Source organism: Salarias fasciatus, chromosome 20, assembly GCF_902148845.1.
Source record: "Salarias fasciatus chromosome 20, fSalaFa1.1, whole genome shotgun sequence".
NCBI classification, from domain to species: Eukaryota; Metazoa; Chordata; class Actinopteri; order Blenniiformes; family Blenniidae; genus Salarias; species Salarias fasciatus.
In genome coordinates, this window is record NC_043764.1 from 15,029,196 (window position 1) to 15,055,938 (window position 26,743).

At 43.9% G+C, this 26,743-nt stretch overlaps 2 protein-coding genes across 3 annotated transcripts in view; one reads left to right on the forward strand and one right to left on the reverse strand.

Moving 5' to 3' along the window:
• LOC115407568 (voltage-dependent calcium channel subunit alpha-2/delta-3-like) overlaps nt 1–26,743 on the forward strand; it is a 107,185-nt gene that overhangs the window by 66,531 nt on the left and 13,911 nt on the right. Inside the window, exons 12-26 of one of the 2 annotated variants that reach the window (XM_030117959.1) lie at nt 1,730–1,863; nt 3,642–3,659; nt 7,208–7,279; nt 7,658–7,738; nt 8,320–8,394; nt 9,769–9,852; nt 9,988–10,059; nt 10,675–10,736; nt 10,862–10,929; nt 11,995–12,040; nt 12,523–12,620; nt 12,720–12,813; nt 13,009–13,104; nt 13,254–13,375; nt 14,213–14,290. In XM_030117959.1, coding sequence (XP_029973819.1) covers nt 1,730–1,863; nt 3,642–3,659; nt 7,208–7,279; nt 7,658–7,738; nt 8,320–8,394; nt 9,769–9,852; nt 9,988–10,059; nt 10,675–10,736; nt 10,862–10,929; nt 11,995–12,040; nt 12,523–12,620; nt 12,720–12,813; nt 13,009–13,104; nt 13,254–13,375; nt 14,213–14,290 — 1,200 coding nt within the window. The remainder of the gene's footprint in view (nt 1–1,729; nt 1,864–3,641; nt 3,660–7,207; nt 7,280–7,657; nt 7,739–8,319; nt 8,395–9,768; nt 9,853–9,987; nt 10,060–10,674; nt 10,737–10,861; nt 10,930–11,994; nt 12,041–12,522; nt 12,621–12,719; nt 12,814–13,008; nt 13,105–13,253; nt 13,376–14,212; nt 14,291–26,743) is intronic. The other variant, XM_030117960.1, reaches the window with a different exon arrangement.
• lrtm1 (leucine rich repeat transmembrane protein 1) lies at nt 17,575–22,995 on the reverse strand. The gene is made up of 4 exons (XM_030117961.1): nt 22,778–22,995; nt 20,879–21,266; nt 20,567–20,772; nt 17,575–19,094 (listed from the first exon to the last, which is right to left on the reverse strand). Exons 1-4 carry the CDS (start codon nt 22,782–22,784, stop codon nt 18,562–18,564), a joined length of 1,134 nt encoding a protein of 377 aa, XP_029973821.1. The 5' UTR covers nt 22,785–22,995; the 3' UTR covers nt 17,575–18,561.

The window sequence follows — 26,743 nt, forward strand, 5'->3', positions numbered from 1 at the left end:
TATAGTATTTAGTATAGTATATTTTAAGGTATTTTAGAAGTGAATATAATGTTAAATGAAATAAGGGCCAATCAGATGTTTAAGATTATCTGTAGAGTAAACGACTGAGTGGTATGCGACATTATATAAAGCCAGATTTGACTCTACCAGTAAAGCATCCACTTACTTTCTTTTTCCCCTCATCATTACACATTTCTGTTTCCGCCTCATCCATTATTTTCAGGCATCAGGACACCTTGTTGGGTATTTTTTGCTTACATGTGACCCAAGCCAAGGTCCTCTGAAGATGCATTGATGCCCTCGCCCCGATCTGACTCTGCCGTGACTGGCCGCCATGTGCAACAGGTGTACCGTGTCACGCAGGCGGGCAGCATTCATATTTCTTTCCGCAGCTCGTCTCCCTGGCCCCGGTGGCTGAGCCCCAAGGACGCCCTCAGCCTCCCGGGGGGGGAGCAGTCACTCCTGACTCTCCGCTGTGATGAACGATGCAGCGAGCCACACTGACACAGCTTGCTCTGTGTGTGATGTGAGAGCGCTGGCGTGTGTTGTCACTGCACTGTCTGCTGGAGAAATAGCCAGATCCAAATGGGTTCCAGCAGCTGAAGGAGGAATCTGTCAAGGGTCACTTCCAGGTCAAGTTCAGAGTCAAGTGCATTCTTATTCCTTTTGTCCCTGTAGTGACCACATGAAGTGAAGCATTTGTATAGATTTTAGTCTCTACTATTTCTTGTAGTCCTCAATAGGAGACCTGAAAAAAAAAAAAAAAATTGTGATAAGATTTGAGTGTCAGTCATTTGGATGGACGCCTGACATTGCTCATTGGTGTCCAGACACTAGCTCTGACTCTCCAGGCCACATAACGGTTGTTGCTGCGAACGATGACCCTAAAATCTATTTCCTCCAGCTCTGATTTTCTCCTTGACTGCCTGGTGATGGAGGCAGTTTGCAGCTTTTATGGCTGGGTGGAAATGTGGTGCTCTCTCTCTCTCTCTCTCTCTCTCTCTCTCTCTCTCTCTCTCTCTCTCTCTCTCTCTCTCTCTCTCTCTCTCTCTCTCTCTCTTTCTCTCTCTCTCTCTCTCTCTCTCTCGTCCCTTATTCACTGTTTCCCTTCTCATCCTCCGTCTCCGTCTTAGCGCTGTCCTGCTTTTTCTCTCCTCTCTCTCACCCCCCCACTGAGATAACAGTATAGTCCCTGCTCCACATGCACATTAGCATCATAATAGCAGCATTATCATTGCAGGAAATGGCATCACATTTAGTTTAACTGAGGCAGTTTTACATTACATTTACATACCACTTAAAGATTCCCAAACCCATGCTGGTTCCTGGTCCCCGGAACGCCGTTGCCGGGTCTTGCTTTTGCGATTACATCTATCGAAGTTTCCATCTGCCTCATCAAGGAAATATCTGCTGCCTTCGGTGCTGTTTTCCAGATGCTATCTGGATAAATTAAGTGAGTGCAAAAGGCTTGGAGAAGAGTTTTTGACTCCAAAGTGATATTACGTGTGGCTTTTGATGCAATCTGAAGCTGTTTTGAAAAGGAATTGATTGTAACAGTTGACTTCTAATTTGTGCGATAGCAGGTGGTAAATTATAGTTTTTCTCCTGTTACTATTAATACAGATGTTTGTAACTTTAGATTTTCTGGCCAAAAATGAAAAGTGCTGACTTGGAAGAGTGAACCCTGCAGCTGATGGATCTTCCATTGTCTCATCTCTCTGCTCCTCAGGTTACTTCACTCAGATTTCCACACTGGCGGATGTACAGGAGAATGTGATGGAGTACCTGCATGTGCTGAGTCGCCCCAAAGTGATTGACCGGGAGCACGACACAGTCTGGACCGAGGCCTACATCGACAGCACGGTCAGTTGATTTTACCGTCTTCACATGTGTCCTGCTAATAACAGGCTCAGCAGGTATATCTTTGAACCTGGAGCACGTTATAGTTACGGGAGCTACCTGGCGGAGCCCAAAATGAAGGGACGCATGCCAGTTTTGATGTTAATAAGAGTGAAGTCATGCTTTCACCACTACGGTTACAACGGGGTTAGGATTCAGGTTTAGGTCAGGATGAAGATTAGATAGTTTGAGTCAGATTTTTTAAAGAGTTTGTACAACAGGATGCCAAAATACGTGCTCAAATGAATAGATGGTGTTTTCTATGATCTAGTTAGAATCACACAGCAGGTGAAATCATCTATAATTAGCTCAGTTTTTGCCTATTTTAAACCCAAAGGAAAAAAAAAAACATTTGGAATTCTATCGCTTCCCTGTTTCTTTGCTTTCATCGATCGTGGATTGATTGGATGGAGCAGCATCTATCCAAAAGGTTGAGCTGACTCACGCCTCCTTATCAAATGTGCTAAATCAGATGCAGACGTCATCAATGCTGGTGTTTTCAGATCTACATTGCGCCTTGTATATTAACCAATTAGCATTAACACTCTCCTGTATTTTGAGTGATTCCTGACATTCACAGAGGTAAACTTGTCAAATAAATTGTGTGTTATATTGAACATCCTAAATTATTCCCTTGGTAGATCAATGTCAGTGTGTGTGTGTGTGTGTGTGCGTGCGTGCGTGCGTGCGTGCGTGCGTGCGTGCGCATGCATGTGTGCATGTGTGCAATTCCACGTTTGAGCTCGTTTTTATGCACGCAAAGCTTAAGTTGTGACGGTTCAAATTCGGATGAGTGGTCAGGAATATATGCATCGCTATCTTTGTGGCTACGCTCCACAAAGATAGGAGCGTGTGTGTGTGTGTGCGTGTGTGTGTGTGTGTGTGTGTGTGCGTGTGTGCGTGTGTGTGTGTGTGTGTGTCTAGCAGATGGAACCATTAAGTTAATGAGCCTCTCTTGTGTGTTTGCCAGTTTTGTAGTGTGAGTAGAACATTGCCGAGTTACTTTGATCTCTCAACATCGTGCCCCAACTCACCCAAATAAACTAAACTGTGGTAATGATACATTTACTTCTCACAGAAATATGTCCCATTACGTTATACAGAATTTTTCAATCCGTCACACACTCTTGATAGTTGATACATGCATTCTAATCTCTAAAACAGCCTAACGGATATTAACTGACCTACAGGATGGAAACCTCTTCAGTCCATAATCTACATACAATGTGCTATTGTATTGATGCAAGCACAATGGTCCCTCTTTTTCATTCCAGTTATTGTGTTTTGCTGTAGAATGACAATGGCAGCCACTGGTTCTCTGCCATTTCTGTGTGGATTGGGTGAATGAGCATTTAAATACTGCAAAGTGGCAAAGAAAATTGCCCTTTACCAGAAATGCCCCTGTACTGGCCTCTCAACCGTACTTGAAAATGGACTTTTACTTTCCAGCACATTCCTCGTATCCCTCATGTTTTATCCTTTAGTGTCTCTCTGTCTTCACTATCCACTTCCACTCGTTATAGCTGGTACGTATGTTCAGCACTGACCTGACACTTTCTTTTACGGTAACCCCTCCTGGCCATAAAACCCTCCTCAAGCAGTCGAAGGCGGTATCGGAGGATTTTATGCGTCTACTTGTTTGGTGTGAAATGCACTGAAAGGCTTTCTGACTGTCACCCACGTATATACTGACCCTTTCTCTCCCCTTCCCCCCCTCCCCCTCCTAAATCTGTTCTTTCTAGCTCCCCCAAGCACAAAAGGTAAAAATCCTGGTTGGAGGCCATCGCTGTGCTGTGCTGTGCTGAGGCCTGCTGTGTGTCCATATGCATTTCACATGCATGTGCGTTTCAGTTTCCGATATTTGTGAGACAAAGGAATTTATTTCGGGGTGAACGAGCTACCATATTAGACCATGGCATTTTTATTGTGGTGTGTGTGTGTGTGTGTGTGTGTGTCGGTGCTGTATGTTATCTGCGAACCTCCTGATTAAAGCCACGCATCTTGGTTGTTGTTGGTTCTGTTGATCACTCTTTTTTGCACGTCAGATTAAACATGCGCACATGTCTGTGCACACTCATTTGTCAGTGGTGACTTTTTTTTTTTTTTTTTTTTTCTTTTTCGTTAGCCGTCCTTTGCCAGTGTCTCCCGGGCTGGCAGCGTCTATCGTGTGTCAATGTGATGCTCCATTTTGCTCTTTGGCCTGTGCGATTTTGGTGTGAAAACAAGATTGCCAGTGTTATTTGTTTTGGTAGAATTCTCCAGAATAAGCTGTTTTGTCATCTTCTGGGTGAAAATCCAATAGTCCATAATGACTGCCGGGATGATCTGTTCTGATGCCTTTCTATCGTTTCAGCGTTTTTTTTTTCTGTTTTTTTTTCTTTTCCGTGATTTATGAATCATATGTGGGTTGAGATAAGCAGCTCTGTACTCATAACAGTGATGATGGCGGAACAAAAGAGTGTTCTGCCTCCCCTACGAGTGTGAGCCGGGCACAGAGCAGTCGCATTGAACAGCTGGCAGGCCATATGTCTGACATAGTGCTGTTAGTGTGATAGACCCGAGCTGATTGACATCCAAACGACTCGCCAGAAAACGGATATGGATATCATATTTTCAGACATGATAATTGGGATTAACAGAGGATCTGCACTGCTTGTGCATATGTGATCTCCCCAGTGCCGTTCTGTCCTCGGTGAAAACACACACACACAGTGAGAAAAGTAAGCTTCTCTTGAGTAGAAGTGCATGATGATAGTGTCTGACAACAGTTAGCAGAACTGCTTGGATTTTCCCGAGCTTTTTGGATTTGTGTTCTGGGGCTGATATGTATCATATTTCCCCGGATGTACGATCATGCAGTCTTTTTATCTGTCCTCCAAATCCCTCTCTCTGCAACCCAATAATCCCCTCTTCTTCCCTTATATCCTCCTCTTGTTTTTGCCGCTCCTTCCATCCACCTGTGCTCTCCCCTCTCCCTCCCTCTTGCTCCTCTTCTCTCGTCTCACCGGCTTCATCCATCATTCTCTGGCTCATTTGGCTTTGTTTCCCACTCTGTCGGATGAACTGACACTGGAGCGCAGGGATGATGTGGGGGAGGCGGCGGGGGGGGGCGAGAGGAATACATTGGGAGGTATTTGAGGACAAGTGCGGGGAGGGTGAGGGGAAGAATGTAAGATATTGGAAGGAGAGGGATGCCAGTGAGCATTGGGAAGGATGCAGGGATGAGTTTCTGCTCAGAGGTTCAAAGAACAAGATTGATGCTTGATTAAGCGTGACGACAGACAAAGACAGCTTTGCGCTGTTGGTTATCTTTTGATGACGGATTGAAGTCGCGAGTCGTTCAAAATGTCACGACGGGCGAATATAAACTCCGCTAATTCAAAGCGAAAGTGTTAATATTGATCGAGGTAATTGAGAGCTTTCGTAGATAATCCCTCTACACCTGTGCGGTGAGAGGCGTGTGTGGGATCTGTGCCTGCTTTATTAGCCGCGGGGTCTTTTTTTAGTTCTCCCGTAGGTGCTTACAGGAGGAAGGGTTAGCGTCACTGCTTACACACACCAACATCATTAAACCCGCTCTCCGAAGGAACAAGGGTCACCTCTTCTACCGGCATATAATTTGTCACAGCAACCTAGATCATAAGGACTCTTAAGACACACAAACCACAGGCTGGGGTGTGTGTGTGTGTGTGTGATCCCGCTCGGCGGCATAAATCTATGGATATTCGTTACAGTGGGGCGCCAAGAGCCTCCAAACCCAGTGGCCTTCTTTGTCGTTCTCTGACCCACGGCATGGGAACACACTTACACAGCTCATTTGCTCTGACTGATTCGAGCAGACAATGATGAGAGAAATATGCTGTGTTGAGATCCAATCTCGTGCTTCAGGTATGTCAAATCAAATTCAAGATATGGAGCACACCCGGAGGGACACAGGGACATCGACCTGTGGAAGCACCGCTGTTCCCGCTCTGGTTGAGGAAAAATGAAGCGCAGGTTTTAAGGTCGTTTCCTCCCTAAGTGAGCTGGGATTAAAACCAACAGAGGCAGTTGCTATCTCCTTTTCTCCATGCAACTCTGTCTGTCTGCTTAATTACTCCATGTAATTCTCCAGAGCAGCTTCCCATGCCTGATTTTAGCCAAATGCACTTGCACTGAAAATATTGCATCAGAGATTACATTTCATGGGCCAAGAATACACATTCAATAACCCTCACATGGACACACACCATAGATCAGTCCATACATTTACAGACCAGTGATATATGATCCCTGCTTGGAAAAAAAGATTGTGTATTTTTAGAAGATGGTCTGCTTGTTTTCCCCTGCACTCTCATCGATCCCTTCCCTCAGCGGCCCGGCTGTCCACTGTTACAGAGGCTGTACTTATGAGCGCTTTGTTCTGTCTTTAATGTCCAGCACTACGCTCTGGGTTGCCATTACCGGCCGTCTGAACCCGAGTCACCAATTCCCCTTTCAACAGTGTTTGAGAAAAACTTATCGGATACTCGTGCCATTATCTACAATTACTGGTTGTAAAAGAGTTGGGGGAGGACACCAAAGATGGTAAAGTGCAAGAATTCGATCCATAGAAGAAGAACCCACGCTGGGATTTTATATTTATTTTGGTCCAGAACAGACTAACAAAATATTATTTTAATAAGTGAGAGAAACAGTTTCGTTGCGCCTTTTCACTTTGCCAGTGTTTTTCCAACAATGCATTGCAACACAAATATAAACTATACAAGTGACTGACATGAAGAAACCTGCAGCATTTAAAAGAGGACAAGGTCAGACCAATTTTTGTTCAGAATGAAGCCTTCCTCCCGTCTCTTCGTGACCGCGCGGAGCTTTCATCTCTAATGGATATCATCATCAGATACAGACAGCCGCCGGAAAGATAAATATCCTAATTATTCCAGCAGTCTTCGGAGAGGGGAGATACCCGGATCCAAACTCGAAGCACTGCCTTCGGATAAGCTTATTCTGCAGGAGATCAAAGGCAGCCTGTGATTGAACACATTTTAAAGCAAATAATAAACATGAATAAAACATGTCATGGAAGTTTTGTAGGTCCCTCGAGAAGATAATATGACGAGGTCTGCTGGAGAAGTCCTATCAAGCGGGCTGGAGAAATCAGTCCAAACGGTGACTCGGCAAGATGTTTAATAGAATATGCATGACAGCAGGCAGTTCCACTCAGGCTGCAACTCTGACAACGATGTTTCATCACGAACTCCCTTCTTTTCTCCTTCCTCGGCTTTGTGCCCTCTCATTTGCCGTCTCTCCGTTTTCCCGTCACGTGCAGTTGGAGGACGGCCAGGGTCCGGTTTTGATGACCACGGTGGCCATGCCCGTCTTCAGCACCAAGAATGAGACGGTGAGTTTGCACAACACTGCAGCTCATCCGCTGTCACAGCCAGCCAGTTTCCCCAAACTCGTTTTTTCCCACACTAATCTTGTAGTTTAATTGAAAAACTATGCAATTACGTATTTCCTAACTGAAGAGGAAATAAGCTGTGAGAGAATAGACACAAATTAGAAAATGATGATGAATTAAATTTGCATTTGATGGACACTAATTTCAGTTTGATTGGAGTCTGTAAATTAGAATACAGTAGACCATTACTAATTGAATATCTATTTTAAACTGAAAAAAGAAAAAAAAAAACATGATATGACTATCGGTGCCTCTGTAGGAGATTTACTTGTGGAACTTTATCAAAATAACTAATACTTTTCAAATGTTTACTTTTAGAGAAATCGTGGGATTCTCCTGGGGGTGGTTGGGACCGACGTGCCCGTCGCTGAGCTGCTCAAGACCATCCCCAAATATAAGGTGGATGGTTGGATGGATGGATGGATGGATGGATGGATGGATGGATGATTGACATATAAGATGATCTTTTACACATTTCATTATCATAGTCAAACTTGATGTCTTTAACTGTGACTGGGCTTCCCAAACACTTTGTTCAGCTGCATAAAACTGAAGATATAGAAAATATTAGCTATTCTCGTTCAGTTTTTTATTTTTTAAGTTATTCCTGTACCAATACCAGTTCTACTCCTGATTATAATGACTGAATGAGGAATAATGCAGCTAATGAAGTTTTGACTCAGACTCTTCCTGATGGTCAGTAAAGACAAGAAAAATACCCCTTACATACACTGCCGTGTTCTGGTGGTATCCCATGTTCTGATCTCTTTCATAGGTCTGAATTTGAAAAACGTGTAATTTGTCTAGACTTAGATAAATGGCACCGTCCTCCCACATCATGAATTTTTGAGTTTCACCACAAAAACAAAGAGAAAATAACAAAGAGCTTGATTAGCTCAGATTTGAAATCACGCCTTTATTTGTTCTGCCTTCACTCTGTGTGTCCATGAGTGTGTGTGTGTTTGTGCGTGTCTTTGTAGCTGGGCATTCACGGCTACGCCTTTGCAATCACCAACAACGGCTACATCCTCACCCACCCGGATCTACGGCCACTGGTGAGTATCAGACTCAGGTGCTCTGTAAAAAGTACGAATCTGATTATCATCGCCGAATCTCTCTCAGCTCCCTGAGAGTGAGGTTCAAATGTGTAACGACATTCACTACGCTGCGGACAACTGTGGTATGCTAACTCTGGATTTGATGTCAAGTCAATTAGCGATTTTTGTTGTTGCGCTGAGATGGAGATTGACAGAAAATCGGTGTGTAATTGTGTGGGCGCTCTATGCGCCGTGCAGCGCGAGTGTGTTGGCCCCGGTGTGGTGGTATGTAGATGAGGAGAGTGTGTTCCAGGTCTCTGCTGTTATGTGAATAGTCGGAGATACAGCTTTTGAATGGCTGTGATTAACTCTATTGTACTCACCCACTCCTTTCACAAGAGGTTGAGGGGTGGAGGGGGGAGGAGGGGAGGCTGGGAAAGAGCAGGGAACCTGCCGAACATGAGAACAGAGGTGTGTTGGGTGAAAAAGCAGGATGCAAACAGAGAGATATTAAGAGATGGGATGAGAATAGAAGAACAAGAGAGGAGCGAACAGACAGACGATGGTTTAATAGTGGTCTAATTAAAGATGCTAATGAACGCTGTTTAACAGCTAATGAGGGGTGGGAGTCTGTCCTCTGACAGATGAATGGAGAGAGATTTAGAAGTGCACACACACACACAAGAAACACATGAAATGTAATTAGTAGGTACAATACTCCAGCGTGTGCCACTTTTATTTAAAGTTCACATCGAACAGGGTCAATAGGATTGCTGGGATCCAGCCAGTGGAGGGTTTTTCTCAGAATCCCTCTAAAACCATGATAGATCGATGATCGTTCCACAGATACACAGTTTTGTTGGGAGGCCGCATAAGAAATTACAAATTTCTATATTTAAAAGTACATTTTGCAGTAAACTTGATCTATTGTGGATGCAAATTTGAAATGACAAACTTAATTTATGACAAACTATGCCAATACAATATTGCAACGAAATTATTAAAACATTTCAATAAACTGACAGATGAAATTTTTTTATTTCTAGTGGCCTCAGGGGCTGAAATTAGAAACACATAAATGAACTACAGGGTCAACAAACTACTCCACTGATTGGTGTTTGCTTTTTTTATTTGTTTCCCGATTTAACAAATTTGCTTTTTATGGAACTCTCAGCCACACAAGTCACCACCGAGCCTGTGGGCAGATTGGTGGGCAACACACACAAATACGAGTGTTTATTGGATTCAATGCTGAGCAGTTGGAGAGATGTTGATAGTGAATATTTTGGAAGCCGTTTTACTCGTCCATCTCTCGTTTTAGGCACGCTGTATTGGTTTTTTTTCTGGAATCTTCATCTCTCAATGTTTGCGCATTTACATGTGACTGTCCAGTACGGAGACGGCAAGAAACGGCGGAAGCCGAACTACAGCAGCGTGGACCTGTCGGAGGTGGAGTGGGAGGATAAAGACGACACGGTGAGACGGAAATGCGTTCATCTTCATCATCATCATCATCATCATCATCATCATCATCATCATCATCATCATCATCTCGAGCTCTCATCTGAACACAGTCTGATGGAGGGTTATGTGTGTTCACTGTCTCTCTAGTTGAGAAACGCTATGGTCAACCGGAAAACCGGAACGTTCTCCATGGAGGTGAAGAAGAGTGTGGACAAAGGGGTGAGGGATGACAAACTCGGGAAAAGCAAAGAAACAAGTTTTTTTTTTTTTTTTTTTACGAAGGTCCCAAAAGGTGTGACAAAGCAAAGACTCAGCAGGCAGAATCGGCTCTGCAGCAGGGTTATTACACTTGGCAGGGCGATGTACAGGATTGACTGGGGGATTTTGTTTCTGATTTGGTTTGCTCTGCATGCACTAGTGTGTGTCTCTGTGCATGTGAGCCTCTTATCTCCACCGAGCACATGTTGCTGAATGTGGAGGGAACAGCAGCCCGATGATTCTGTTTCACCGCTTCCCCCTCTGAGAGAGACACGGACAGAAGGAGAGACGCGGAGAGGGGAAATAACAGAAAATTCAAGTCTATATGCGTGTTTTGGTTGAAAGCTTCATTACCCCGATTATTAAGCATTTCCTGTGGAAAATAAACCCTCTCATAGTACATGTAGATAATCTTTTCTTCCCTCATCAGGTCTTAAACGTCAAACACGAGCTTGTTGTTTCTTTACCACTAGATGGAGCTAAATTCAAAGGAATCACTCCATGTGTTTGTTCTCTGATAGCTCCAGGTTTTCTGCAGCATCCAGCACGGTGCATTAATCCTTTATTCTGTTCCAGAAACGCGTGCTGGTTTTGCATAATGATTACTACTACACAGACATCAAAGGAACTCCTTTCAGGTCAGAAAACTGGAACATTTAACAAAGTTTATGCTGATTGAAATGCATTCTTTGCTTTTAAAGTGTGTTGTGGAGTATTTTTTTTGAGAATGTGTGATTTTGTGTGTGTGTGTGTGCGTTTTCAGCCTGGGAGTTGCTCTTTCCAGAGGCCATGGCAAGTTTTTCTTCAGAGGAAATGTCACGGTGGAGGAAGGTAGTGTGTTTTCTCCTCTACTTTTCCCTTTTGAGGTCTGCAATCCTTTGTTTACCACATCATGTCTGTTTGTTTAAAGTGTCTTAAAAAGGCATTATATTACAGGTTGAAAAAGAAGAGTAGGTCACACGACTACTTCTTGTTTATTCCATTACCAAGAGACAGACGCTACAGCCTAACGGTTAGGGCGGTAAACTCATAACAGGTTCGAAATGACGCTCAACCCTAAATCTGTTTGGGTTGAGTCCGAAAAGACCGACACCTGAAATTATAATCTACTGGAGCAGGTGACACACACTCACACACACCGTCATCATCATATCAATATGCACTGGATGTAAAACAGCTTTATTATACAAATGGTTATATGATAATGGCGCACAGTATATACATGATATATCTTTGTAAAATAATTAGAATATAAAGAAAGTTTAAATGGAGAAGCAGAAACAGTCTTTGCAGTCAGCAGTCCAATAGGAACAGTAGTGAAGAAGCACGTTGTATAAAGTGGTCATATATCTTGTCTGTAAAATCTACAACGTCAGTATTTTATTCTGAAGATGTTACACTGACACTGAAAACCACTCAAGTAGCCATTCTCGGTTCTCGCAGGGTTTTTTTTTTTCCTATCATTTTCTGCACAATTCATAGAAATGCAGTGATAAAAATATTTGAAAGCCACAACCGGAGAGGAAGTTCAATATTTCTTTAGTAGCTCCTTCAACGTGTTTTATGTCTGCGGCTGTGCGCATGTGTGTGTCAAACCTCATGCACGTTAATATTCATGGGGTGGTGTGTGTGTGTGTGTGTGTGTGTCTGTCTGTCTGTCTGTCTGTCTGTGTGTTTCTCTAAACATGTCCATCATGCCGAGCCCTCTGAGCATGACTTGGCTCTTCCTGATCTAATCAGACCTGTCACGTCCGTTCAAAAAACACATTTTTCACCCCTGGTGTGTGTTTAAGTGTGTATGCATGTGAGATGTAGATGCCCACAACTATTATTCTAAGTTAATGTTGAGTGCTTTTGCTTGATTGTTCTGAGCGTGCGGCTCTCGTCCTGTTACAGGCCTCCACGACTTGGAGCATCCCGACGTAGCGCTGGCAGACGAGTGGTAAGAGAATACAACGCAACTATTTCATTCTGCTCCATCATATAATTGATTGATTGCGACTGGACTCCTTCCTAAATATTCAGCCGAATTATTAAATCAATCAGTTATGAATTCGTGCTGTTGTGTAAGGCGATTTTTGATCGGTAGGACTTTGACTTGATGGTTTGTGTCACATGATGACTTGAGGTCACTGGAATTGGAAACCAACATCTAAACACATTATATTAAAAGCTTTTCAAACTAATGCTGGCAAATGAAAGAAAAAGGCTTTATTTCAGTTCAAAACTTTCATTGTGGATGCTTTGCTATCCAAAGACAACTGAAAGCAGCTCTCATATGACCAGAACTGGACAGTGATTGTCATTTTATTCAGAAAAGAAATCATTTCTGAAAGGTAATGGCTGTGAGCCAATTGTAGCAGTGCTTTGTGTGTTTTTATTTTCTCCAATATTCCTATTTTCCTTTTTTATTTCATGTTACAGGACGTACTGCAACACGGACGAGCACCCAGAACACCGCTACCTCTCCCAGATCGAAGCAATCAAACTCTATCTGGGTGGACACGAGCCCCATTTACAATGTGAGTTCTGTTCATTTATGGTTGCAGGAACACACTAAAATGATTTAACACATTAAATTATAAGTTAAAGCGTGACTATTTCCCCCTTCGTGTTGTTAGGTGACAAGGAGTTAATTCAGGAGGTCCTGTTCGACGCGGTGGTGACCGCCCCGCTGGAAGCCTACTGGACCAGCCTCGTTCTCAACAAGTCAGAGTACGTGGTCCGCTCTGATTTTCTTTTTCCATATTTACCAGCCGTACAGGAGGTGTTCGTGATAGACTCAACAGAAACAGAATCCTGTGGTCACTTTTATAATCAGTCGCAGAAATGCTCCAGATGAAAATGCACTTTTAGAGAAGTGAATAAATGTATCTAAGATTATTGCGTGTTTGTTATTCCTACTAACAGGAACTCTGATAAAGGTGTGGAGATAGCATACCTGGGCACCAGAACAGGACTCTCCAGAATCAATCTGTTTGTGGGGCCTGACGAGCTCACAAACCAGTACGTAGATGGGCAGTGGTGAAACCGAGACTTTTATTTTTTTGGCTCATAATTCACATGAGTACATTTGCTCTTTTGTGTGTGTGTGTGTGTGTGTGTGTGTGTGTACGTACGTGTGTCATTTGTATTATTTTCTTTTCCGCTTCAAGAGACTTCCTCACAGCTGAGGACAAGGAGGGGGTGTTCAACGCAGATCATTTTCCCCTGTGGTACAAGAGAGCGGCCGAACAAGTTCCCGGCACCTTTGTTTACTCGCTGCCTTTCAACACCGGTTCGTGAAAACCTTTATCGTGTTATTTTGTTGTTGTTTTTTTAATACATTTTCCTCACAGATGTTTGATTTCGATGTTTTGGGATACTTTTTCTCTCAAATCCTCTCAGTTGCTGCGGCTTGTGGCAGACAATATAATGGACGAGTTTGATTAAACCGGGCCAGGGAGTTATAAAAGCACATGATATGATAATTCAGAAGAGCTTTTTATTTTTGCTATTTGCACACGCACCTAATAAAATATTCCCTGCCCCTTCTTTTCCCTCTTTCACCCATATCTGGCCCTTTCTTTCTGGCTGTGCATGCGTACCTCTCCTTCCTCTCTTATTAATTCTGGGCTGTGTTCTTGTGGATAGGGCTGATTGCTGTGGCTTGTAATAAGATACGTTAGGAGGAGGTTCAGCCCTTTCCATAGTGACTTGCCCAGAATGCACATACAGCCACACACAGTCGCATGAAGGCACACATACACTTAAGCACCTCACGCATTTTCGGTTTAACTGTTTCTCTAAGAAATGGTTTCTCCACCAAAGGGAGAATGTGTTCTCATCTGTTCAGCCTCAGGCTTTCCATTAGTGCCAGCTAATACAAGTGATCTGAAAGCCTCTTATTTACTCACCGGACTTGCCTCAGATGCACTCTTCCTCTCAGGACTGTGGTAGCGAGCTGCAGCCATGAAATAGCAGTCTGCGGTACTCATGTTCAGTGTTTCTCTCTCCAATCACCCTGTGGTCAGCTCAAAACTAATATAGAGAATTATGATATGACTGTGATGTGAACTTTGTGCGTGTGTGTGTGCGTGTGTGTGGGTGTTTTGTGCTTATGCATGTGGTTTAGGATCAGAAAACAAGAGTGTTGTACTGGCCAGCACCGCCATTCAGCTTCTGGATGAGAGGAAATCACCCATAGCTGCGGGTAAGTGGGAACTCAAGTGGCTCTTTCTCTTTCACACTCACACACACATACAGAAAAACACACACACGCACACACACACTTCTGCCCTCTTTGCCGTGCTTTGTTGAAGAAGTGTTGAGTTGTCTCCCCAGACTCAAGCTGAAACAACCACAGGTCACATGTTCTGTTTGAGTTGCTTTTGGAGTCCAAACATGCAACACATGCAGATGGCCTTTCACATCCAAGAATATTCATTTCTAAACAAAATATCAGAAGCTCCTCTCCCAAACGCCTTTCATGCGTTTGTTTTTCCTCTGTTTCTATTCAAGGCGTATTGTGGCTGAGATGATTTCTTTGTGGCGTGCCTCATCTCACATCCTGGTGAGTCAGAAGCCCCACAACGTTACGCCCATGTAATTCAACTTGGTGCAATCAGCAAGTTGATTGTATAAAGTGTGGCTGTTGTTCTGTTAGCCATCATCTCAGTTACAGTGGAAAGGAACTTCAGAACCGGGGGAAAAGGAGGGGGGGGGGGGGGGGGGAATCGAGATGTAGACACACGGCTTCACGGTAGTTATTATCTTTGGGAGAGTTGTGACATGACATCCTTCATCACCCACCTTCTCCCCACAGAAGCAGCAGGACATTTGAATTGTAGCTTAATGTGATCAAGTTCACTCTGGATGAGAGTGAGATTTAGAAAGGGATTATTATTTTTGGCGTCACACCCTGTGAAGTTCTTCATCAAAAGCTCTTTAAATTTCCACACTGAGACCTTGAGTGAAATATCAACAGAGGATTTGGCTTAAAAAGGAGAAGATGCTTCTGCAACATGTACGGTGCATTGGTTCGCAATTCTCATGAACCAATTTATGGACTGTAGAAGAGAAACAACACATTAGATAATAACAAGAGTTATTTTCAGACTGACTGCATGGTTGCAGCAACATTTTTTTTTAAACAAAATATGGAAACAAAGGAACAAGCCTAGTTTTAGGCTCAGGAATACTCCCAGAAACCATTGTCTGTGAACATAGTTCTCAAATGCAAGTCAGAGCTGTAACATGCAGAGAAGCAGCCACATGTGAACACAATCTAGAAACGTCGGTGGCTTTTCTGTGCTAAAGCTCAATTAAAAAGGGCTGAGGCAAAATGGAAAACAGTTCTGTGGTCAGATAAATCCAAATTTATTTCTTTTTGCTTGGAAACCACAAGAGCAATGTCCTGCAAGCTGAGAGTGGAGGGGTCATCCAGCTTGACAGCGGCGCACATGAGCATCCCTCGTGGTTAAGAGTCACATTAATGCCTCGAGCATGGGCTGCTTGCACATCTGGAAAGCCACTATCCATGCTGAAAAGTCTTCATAGTGTTACAGTAGAAGAGTCCAGGTAGTAAACATCTGGAGACAGGACCTTTCACCCCAAGAATGCAATTCCTCTTTCATGAAAGTGATCTGGGAGTGCTGAGCAACTCCAATCAGACTAGTATGTGGTGAAACATTTTTCCTAATATTCCAGCAATAACTTGTGCCCCACACATTTATCTTTTCAAGAACAGGAAATGCTGTTAACTTTAAGGTTAACTTTATCATTGTGTTTCTGGGTTTTTTCAGGAAATTGTGATTCGTCTTACTGTCAACATAATGTTTTTTTGTTGGGTAAAATGGGTTTGAACACAGAAATCGCAGCATCCTGTTTTTATTATCACATTAGACTTTAACCCAAGTCTTTTTTTTTGTTTGTTTGTTTCTTTCATTCAGTGTTGTGTTGGCGTCTTTTAAGTGTGTGCATCTGTCTTACTTGAAGCTTAAGAAATCACTCTCGATGAATTCAAGTTGCTGGCATCCTTTACATACGCAACCAAACAACATGGAGCACAGCTTTTATCTGATGTGAAAGCAAACAACCTCTTCAGATGGTTATCAGTGCTTGTTGTCTTGTCAGGTAATGGGAGTTGGTTATGCTAACAGAAATACACAGACGACTACCAGGGAAAAACAAACTCTGAGCAGAAGGAAGAGGGGAATCTTTTGGAAATGCAATAATAAACTGAGGAAGGAAATAAAAGGGCAGAGGAAGAGAAAATTATTTCACGGTGCCTGAATGCGTTGACATGAAAGTGGTGCATTGTGGGTAGTCTTGGCCTGGGGGAAACCACTGGAGCAGAAGGACAGAGATGGGAGAGTCTGTGCAGTGCCATGGCGCACGTGCACACGCGCAAACGCGCACCGTGCATCACATTTCAGGCAGAGTGGAGCACAAGCAGCCCACAGTTTACACCAGCCCACAGAATTATTTGACCCTGTTGACTTGATCACTGTTGTTTTAAGATAATATCGCTCTCTGAAATCCTGCTGAGCAGCGATCCAAAGTGACTAACCGGCAAAGGAGGATTTTTTTCAAGACCCTATTGTTGGAGTGGGTGCCGATGTACAGCGATGACGATCGTGCCTGTCGGATCGGGGGATATCTGTAAGGAGGATTTTATATAAGAGAGTCAGATGGGATGAGGGATGTAGGCTAGAATGCAAATTTAGCGTAGGCCGGTTCGGGCCAGTTTTCGCTGCCCTGCGCTCCACTGAGCTGCAGACTTGTGAATACGCGAATACGCTAACCTAACAGGACAGGCTGATGACATCACACACCACGGGCGCTGCAGAAACCACTTGAGTCACGGCGTTTCTGCGTGTGTATGCGTGTGCGCGCGTGCGTGTGTCCGTCCGTCTGCATTTGTGGTCACATCCTGAGCCACGTGCAGTGAGTCTGCTGCTGTAATACACACAGAGAGTCAGGTCGGGCGTTCAGACCAGAGGCATCTGTGCACGCTGAGGTATGAGCGTTGGCGAGACGGCGCAAAATCACCTGTGATTGCTAATCATCCATTAATACTTAGCGGGATGTGATGTCTGCAGCGAGCTGGACGGTTACTGTAATCTCAGAGCACTTCCTGGTAATCCTCTCTGGGACATTTCTCTTGTAATCTAATGATATAGAGATATGAATTTTAAATTGTGAATCATTCGATGTTGCATTGCATTATATAAGAATGTCTTTGTCATGGTGCCAGTGAACTCCATCAGAAAACAGTGAAGGTTAGGCAATTCCCTTGAAGAAATACAATGTCAATGATACAAACATCATATGATCATCCAGTCTCTCACAAAATGCAAATTATTAACATATCTGCAAGCATAATACACAGTATTTTGCTCAACCTGAAAATCAGAAGGAAAAAACAGTGCAAGTAGCACCAGAAACTGAGAAGAAAAAAAAATCACATATAAACTAGGGACTCAGGGACCTTGATGGTTTTAAAAGAAAACTTTTTGCATGTACACGGCCGTCTCAGATTGATTGCCAGCATACATACAGGTAAAATATTTCTCTTTATTTCATCTAATACATACTGAAGGACATGACTACTATTATGTAATCATCATTGACGCACAAACAAGACTGAACGCTTCTCAAAAGTTGCAGTGCTGAAAGTCTGAATGCGTGGGAGCGACTGCCAGATGATAATTCAGAGCCACGAACTCCCAAAGTCAGAGAAAGTCAACAAGGCAGGGTTCAGAGTTTCTCTTTAAGTTTTTTTCAATATTGCTTCGATGAATTTCCCCATTTTCTCTCAAGTTACCGGAAAAATATTCTTTCTCAGAACGGTAATCACGGTATTAGGCACAAACGCTCCCAATGTTCAGAAATATGTGCATTCATATCCACGCACACGCTCTTGCACGCACGCAGGCGCGTGCACACACAGACACAGACACACACACACGCACATCAATGACACCAACAACGCAGGACAGAAATGAAATGACAGCAGCTGCCTCCTATGAGTTTTCAGTAAAACATCAACAGACTCAAAGTTATGAACAACAAACAAAAGACAATTCAATCAATTCTAAAATCCATCTTTTTTTTTATAAATATCAGAGCTTTACTAATAAACCTACAAATACACAATTATAAATATATAGCAATTTGTTCCTAACGTTGATATGCATTTTTTTCTTCAGACATAATGGATTCCCATGTCTTTGGCCTGCCCGTCGAACCCGCATACAGTAAAAGATACTCCTCTCGTTAGTGCATAGTCAAATACCTGTGGAATTTCGCTACCCACATCTCAGAAATGAGGTGAACGTACACAAAAAGATAAACAAAAATCATTCTCCCTTCGCTTTTCTGTCACTCATACATGCACGAGGTCACGCATGGCGTCCGAAGACTAACAGGTTAAAGGGTTGCGGCCCGTGTTTGAACGATGGGGCGGACGTGACCGTCTCCTCAGGCGATAGCATTCTCCAGTGGTTCCTTCTCATCCGCCGTGGCGTGATCGGCCCCCTGCGCCGCCGCCAGCTCCTCGTTCTTCTTCAGCTCTCGCTGGTATTTGGCCATGATGGCGGCGTAGGCACATCCGTACACCGCCGCGGCCAGCATCATCAGACACACGATCCCGCACACCACGCCTGTGATGATCACCGTGGCGATGGCGTGGCGCAGGTTGACAGGCCGGTGCTTCTGCTTAGTTTCACACTCCGGCATGCCCCCTCCCCCTCCGCCGCCTCCTCCTCCCCCGCCGCCGACGAAACCCTCCCCCATCGCCATGGGGACGTGGAGAGCGTGGCTGGAGGGATGAGCGTGGTTGCCGTGGGTGTGGCCTCGCAGCAGCCTCTCCGACTCCAGGTGGTGCAGGTTGGCGAACAGGTAGTGGTAGCTGGTCGTCATGCAGACGTGGAAGAGCTGGTACGGGACTTTCTGCAGGTCTCTGTCCCTCATTTCCTCCGGCTGGGAGCAGAGCACCTCGTCCACAACTCCACCTTAAGATCAGAAGGAAGGAGTGAGAGCAGTTGGACTCACGGGGGAAAGATGAAAGTGTGAGACTTGGATCAGTAAGTTGTTGTGCATCATTAGCTCGGCACTTGATGTTAATTACCCATTTCCCTTTTGGCAGCTTACAAGAGAGGAAGCCGCAATCCTGATCATCACACTAGAGCCAAAACCAACAAATCACTGCTCTTTTTTTTTTTTTTTTTTTTTCAACAACTACTGTGTTGTTCCGGATTACTTTAAGTGACTAAATTATCTCAAGGTTTTCTGTTGTTGAAAGGAATCGAGTTTGTTGAATTAGGACTTCTTCATCTAACCTCTGCGTCTGGTGAATTCTCCTCTGTGTTCATGTGAAGCACGCCTCGTCACACTTTCTTTCTGCCTGCCTGATTAACCACTGGCTTTCTACTAAGCACACGTCCTTGTATCCCTATCCATTGTTCTGCGCTGCAGTAATTAGAATTTTCAGGCTTTAAGATGCAAGCCATGTCAACTCAACACAGGCATGTAGGCGGCCCAGCTAACCCCGTGTAATCCTAGCTATCGTTGCACAGTGGCAATTTTGTTATCTAATGCACGCTGGGTTTGATCTAGCATAGAAAATGATGTGGTTCAGCAATAACAAATAACTCCTGATCGCCCACACACACCATCTCTGATTGGAGAGACCACCAGTACAGAGTGTTCAAGAGATTCTTAATCATGCACGAATTGTCAGCGGTCACAGCAAAAAACGCAGAGATGAATGTTATAATGCATCTTTATCTAAAGCACATTTTTATTACGCTTTTGGTCCTCCTCCCAAACAGCACTGATGAAGAGACACAGAAATCTTTCCACTTACACAACGATGAATGTGAGTCACCAAAGCATTAAAACAACAGAATGTAAAGCCTTGTTTCTACGGTCAGTCTCTTCAAACGCAAAATATATTATACTTGCTTTTTTTTTTTTCTTTTCTCTTGAAGAGACATAAATTATTAATACTCCGATTGAAAGATGGACGCACAGAAAATAAATGTCATTCCTTCTTTGACGTTAGTGTAACTCTCAGCAGATTATTTCGTGACTGAGGGTAATTGTGTAGCGAAGAAAAAAAAAAGGTACATTGAAAAGCAAACACCTGGGAGATTGGAAGAGTGTAGCTGTGGGTTACAGGTGCAGGAGACTGGATTTAATTTTAGGATACAAGATTGTCTAAAAGAAAGCGGTATCCTGGTGTGCTGTGCCTTTGCTTTATGTAATATCCAGGCTCTCTTTCCCACATGTCCTGTTAACCTCAACCGAAAGTAACAACAAAAAAAGGGCAAAATGTTGGAGAATAACCTTTAAAAAAAAGGACATTATTACCATAGTGAAATATTACCATATTTTAATGCCGGGCCCAGCAGGAAATCTATTGTGACATATGAGCATTTGAAATGTTACAAACACTCCTCGGTGGCTGCTCAGAGCTTCTTACCTTTAAAGAGGTAGGTCTCCAGCCAGAGTTTGAGGCCGATGAGCTGGCAGTCACACCTCCAGGGGTTACCTCGGAGTGTGAGGCTGTCCAGATGTGTCAGAGCCTCCAACAGAGAGCGGTCCAATCGCGTTAGCTTGTTGTGTGCCAGCCCAAGGTGGCTCACGTTCCGTAAACTGTCCCCCATGGCTCCGGACAAACCCCACAGGCTGGTGGAAGGAAATCAAACGAGACTCAGTAGGTTTCAAGCTTCAGGATATAACACAGACATTAAATAAAAACAATAAAGTTGACTTTTTATAGTCAAGGCTTAACCTGTTGTGTGAGAGGTCCAGATGTGAAAGTGAGCGGATGGGTCCAAGCATCCGCTTGTCCAGCTCTCTGAGGCTGTTGTAGGCCAGACTGAGACGCTGTAGAGTCCTCAAACCCAGCAGAGCGGTTGGCGAAATAGACGTTATAGAGTTATTTGATAAATCCAGAATGCGGACGAGCGGTATTTCCCTGAAGGCCATCGATCCCAGCCCCCTGATCCGGTTGTCTTGGAGATAGAGTTCCTGGGTGTCTGGATGCAGTCGGCGAGGAATGTCGTAAAGGCCTCGACCCCGGCAGTCCACCACCTTGGTGTTGCTGTTGCAGCTGCACTCTTTCGGGCAGGCGTGTGACAGAGACAGGAGGGAGAGGAGGGCAGCACATCCCAGGATCACTGTGGAAACACGTGGACAGGAACTGGATCAGATTTTTATAAGTCTGGGAAAATTCAGTTCAGAAATACATGATAAATTCAAGCATTTTGAGAGTTTTTCAATATTCACACCGATTTCCAGCAACTTTTTGTTATGAAATAATAGTAAGAATAAATTTAAGGTAAAGATAATTCTGAATATTGCACTTTTTGCTTGTAAGCTGTTAGTTCCTCTTGGTTGTTCACGTGTAAAATTCTAATTTGATTCTTATTATTGTTATCAACCAAGAAAGTAAACTTGTTACTAATATGCTGACTCCCACCCGCCTCCCCCTTAGAGAGTGGCCTTCAGCGACTTCACCAAAGCCTCATAACCCCTCACCCACACACTAATCCATACACAGCACATATTGGGTGTCTGATTCCCTTTGAGATAACTTCACATGGCCATTCCTTCTGGAACATTACAGCAGTATTTTTAGCATTGGCTCGACTCGCTCCAGGCTCAGAGAAATGAAGCTCCGACCCCGGCTCTCGCTTACTGGTTGCAGTTGCGGATCCTGCAGAGATCCACACTGTTGATTTTATTGCTTCCACCAACTGGAGTTTGACTAGAATTTTAAAACCTGGAATAGTGGGAGCTCTGTATCTGTATTTGCATTGGGAGCAGCATTTTTACAGAAATATATATTCCAAAGCACTGTAATATAACAAATAACCACCTAGTAATGTTTGGTACGACCATATTTAAAAAAAATAAAATATAAATTAACATTCAACATCAGCACTTAAATTTGTTAAACATCAAAATGTCTTTTCCCATCATCACCTTTTTTCTGATTCATAGGTTCAAAAATATCCGGCCGCTCTGAGGTCTAATCTTGGGTGTTTGTTTGGTTCGCGTGGCTCTCGGCAGTGTTGCCATTATGATATTATCTGTCTTGTTCCAACATAAAAAAGCATGATCACATGGCTGGGTAGAGATTAAGCACGCTGTGCTGCAAAGCCCTGTGTTAATTGCATCCTTGTTAGTGAAATTACAGTGTGCGGCTGCAAGAACGTGCTCACTCACATGTGCTCGCATGTGTGCATCTACTCATAAACAAACATACACACCGCAGATACACACAAACACAGCGTGAGCTCAGTGGAGCGTTGCAACAGCAGCTCCAGAATGAGGTCAACACAGGAGAATGGCTCTTTGCTCCGACATGTCCCCACAGTCCAGCGTACACACACAAATAAGTTTTCAGCACAGCCTCGCAGCAAGTGCTCCTTTGGATCAACCAGGTATCGACACGAACTGCAGCTGACAGGACTCAGAGGCGGCGTGCGGCCGGAAACACGAAGGCACGAGAGCGAGATGTGGATGCAGCTGCTCTGATGTGCGAGCCGCCAAAAGCAAGCAATAAGCGCTCAGTTATACAACCGTTTACACAACGCACTAGTTGTAGCAGGAGCGAAAGTAGCCGTGCACTGTACCAAACACACAAAGACACACACACACGCTCGTGCAGCGATGGTGATCCTACCTCTCATCTCTGCCAGTCGTCTTTTGGGCCGCTTGCGTTCACTGTTGGTTTAGCTCCCTTTATGGATTATTATCACTGTCATTGGTGGATGATCCATTAGCGTCGGCCGGGCTGAGTTTAGCTGCTCCCGACTCTCATCTCTGCAGGCCGGTTTGGTCAATAGGTGGCAATTAGAGAGGACGAGATGAGCAGTCAAAACCTCTGCTGCCCTCGGGATCCCCAGCGCTGCCTGCGAGGGCATGAAAGCCCATCCGAGCGGGCAGATCCGAGCTTACTGCCAGCCAGCCAGCCAGGCAGGGAATCACTGGAGTTAGGGAGCTCTGCCTCTTTCTCGCTCCCTCTCCTCTCCTCTCTCTCTATTTCTGTCTCTCTAACTGGTTATCTCTCTCTCTTTAGCTCTTTATCTTTTGCTCTGTTGATCACTCTCTGTCTCTCAGACTCTCTGACTTGTCTCCAGCCTTATTCTGCATTTTATTTAGTTTAATATTAGCTTTTATTGAAGAAAACTCCTTTGTTTTCTCTCTCTCTCTCTCTCTTTCCCTCTGTCCCTCACTGTTTATTGCTCATGTGTTCTCACTGTCCCCAGTTGTATTGGTGAGTGTGATGGTGTGTCATCTCCCAGCGGACAGCTGCGCCTCTTAAATCACAGCCACACGATTCACGTTACCTCCCATCGCCAAGCACGACAGAATTAGATGTGGATTTGCAGCGCGTCTACACAAAACGCTGAAACACATCACCGCACAGTGAACATCATGAGTGGAAGCCCGCTGCCGTGGCATGCTCGGATGATATTATGCATTAGCCGTAGGCTGAAGGGCTGACAGAACACGCCCCCAGCGCAGCAACACACAACGCACCGATGCACACATACGCATGCACATGGCAGGATATTAAGCTGTTGCGGTAAATTTACAAGGGATTTTTTTTTTCCCTCATATAAATGAATTGACTACTAAGCTCGTATGAGCTCATGGGTCAGTTGAAGGAGAGACAAAAAAAAATGACAAAACAAGAGATTAATAATCAAATCGTTTTTAAAGATGACTGTGAATAAGGTCAGAGGAGCTGACCTTGACTTCCAGCACCCCCCACCCCACCCTGCATCTTCTCTCCTGTCCATTCATATTTCAATCTTTTCCTGTGCTGAAGGGTATGCAATTATTTCCATTCTGTCATCTACAGAGAGCCATGGATTCAGTCTATGTTGCAATTAATGCAACAGCAATCAATGCTCGACAATGCTTCAAAAATGCAAATGCATATTCCGGTGCAGACACACATGCATGCGCGTGCGTGTCTGCATGCCTGTTATGTTTAGATGCCTATTGACTTACAGGCATGTTCTGCATGCTTGCCTTGAATTGAGCTGTAACTACTAGTTGAATAATGCTTGCCCTCAACTTTAACCTCACCTCTTCACCCCTAACAAGGTTCAGTTTGCCTCGAGGTGACCTTGACGTTTATCCCCAGTCTTGACGTGAGGGTTTGTGTTAAAGTACATTTACATTATATTTATAATAATTAATTAGCCCTAAAATATGTCTTCATTTCACAATATGAGGATTTTCCGTTTGAGGTCAGTCACATAATATGGTGATTGTGTGAAAGCTACACACACACACACACACACACCAACTCTATAAAGCCATTAATTGGAATGGCTGTGTGCAGCGCCCTTCCCCCACATGTGCAAATACATAAACATATCCTCACATGTGTGATGACACCTTTGTATTTGATAAATGCCCTTATGAAAGATGTGTTCAGACTGCCTGTTAAATTTATGTTGCTGTTTACACTTATTAAAAAACAAAGCTCTGCACATCTTATTATTCACATGTCTGTTGTGACACTTTCAATGCAGGCAGCATCAATCCTGAAGGGCAGAGTGTAAACACACTGTTTCTTTTTTTTATTCTTGTGTCACATTTGTAATTAGAATATTTTGACACCAGTTTATCTGAGATTTAGATAAAGGAGATTAATTATTAGAAATAGTTTCTCTTCAAAAAAAACACTAAGCTGCATAATCCACTTGAGTCATTTATTGGAATTTTTGCAACGAGGCTCAATTATCTGTGATGAAGATTAGATCAGGGACAGGTCAGTGGCGGAGAGCTCTGACGGCGACGGCCGCCTCTGCAGGAGCATCGTGGCGCCGTCTGACCCAAAGCTGGTGGATAAATGCAACACCAAGTAATTCAGAATCACCGCATCGCTCAGGGAGCGCCGTGTTGATGCTCGGATGTGTGTTTACGTCTCTCCTCGAGGCGTTTTCTTCCCATCGCTGGAATGTGAATCGACTCAAACGCAACGACGGTCTGTGCACGCATGCCGTTCGCACGTATGATCGCCCTTGCTACATCATTTGAGCACGTAGACATGCACTCTGGGATGAACTAATGGACCCAATACATTTGTAAAATCCCTTGTAGAATCCCAAATATCTGTGGGCTTTAAAGCGGTTGTCATCTCTCTCTCTGCCCGGGATTGCACTGATGGGAGATTGGTGATGGGGTGGATTTGAAGTGGATTTCATGTCTCTTCATCTTTGGTCTCGTAAACCCAGCTCAGGGCATAAATACCCCCAAGTTCTTAAATCATACCTAGGGAAATTAAATGTTCCCCCATAGTACAGAAAATTCCCGAGCATTAGTGGGACAGATTTGAGCTTTTGTTCTAAGCCGACATGCAGGTAGCAGCCGGGATCAGCACACTTTGACCTCTAATACCGTTTCACAGAGCGACCCGGGGCTGTTCATTTTGGAAACAGGCTTTTTATGAAAAACAGGTACCCAGAGTGCATCTATATTTTAAATACCATTTTACTGATTACACATGAGAAATAGTGGATTTTTCCCCTAAATGCTCCCCTCTATATTAGATTTTTTTCAGCATTTAAAATGTCATTGTGCTTTTTTTTGACCTGCTTATGTGTTTCCTCTCTTCTCAACTGTTGTAGCGGTAATGACCTTGTGTTGTTCATTGTCCTCATGTTTTTGGTTGTTCCCGGTTTTTAAACCCTGTGTGTTTCCACTGCTGTTGCCCAGCTTCTTAAATTAGCCTCTTCTCCTGGGTTTTCCATGTGGGTGTAGAAACGGTGGGCTGCTGAAAGGATCTGGCAAAGCTTATGACGGGATAATCTGCACCTGTTCCTCTGGGCAAGAGCTAAAACAGGCCACAGTAGCGCCCGGCTGCACTTCAACACGCACACACACTCACACAAACAAAAACACAAAGCTAGTTCACAGGTAAAATTCTCCTCACATGCTGGCATTCACTGAATCTGTCTTTTTTTAATCTAAAGTGGGAAGCTTCTACTCTTCATGTTAACCCTTTTGTTTTTGTTCTGATCCCATCCACATGCTGATGATGCTTTTATTTCCACTGGTACTGATGCCTTGCTTCCTGGTCCCTCCAACTCACACTTCCTATTAATTCAGGTTTCAGCTGCACGAGTGAAGTCTGAAAACACAACAAGTCAAGTTTAAAGTGTTACAATAAAGAAAATGAATGAATAAAAAGTCCAGGTTTAGTTTCAGTAGTCCAAATCACATGTTAAATGTGCAGGTCTAGATTAAGAGTCTGGGTTTTTAATGAAAAAATAATTTTTGATTATTGATTGTTTTCTTGACAAAATTGAGTCAATTCACTTTATATTTTCTGTAGAGAGGACGAGGTTACACACACTCAGTACATGTGTCTGATAGAACAACCGTGAAACAAAATATATTCGCAAAACCTGGAAGTTTTCTTATTTTTCCCAAGCTTATTAACGTTATAAAGGCTTGTGGTTCACCGCAATGGGCCTGTGCAGCGTTTTGGGCAGTGCTTCTGTCTTACTTCACATTAGGATGTGTTCACACATGTCATGTTTGGTCTGGCCCAAACAGACCCTGGAATGATCGCTGCTTTGGTTCATGTGTGAACACTGCCACCCGCATCCTGGAGCTCACAGCCAGT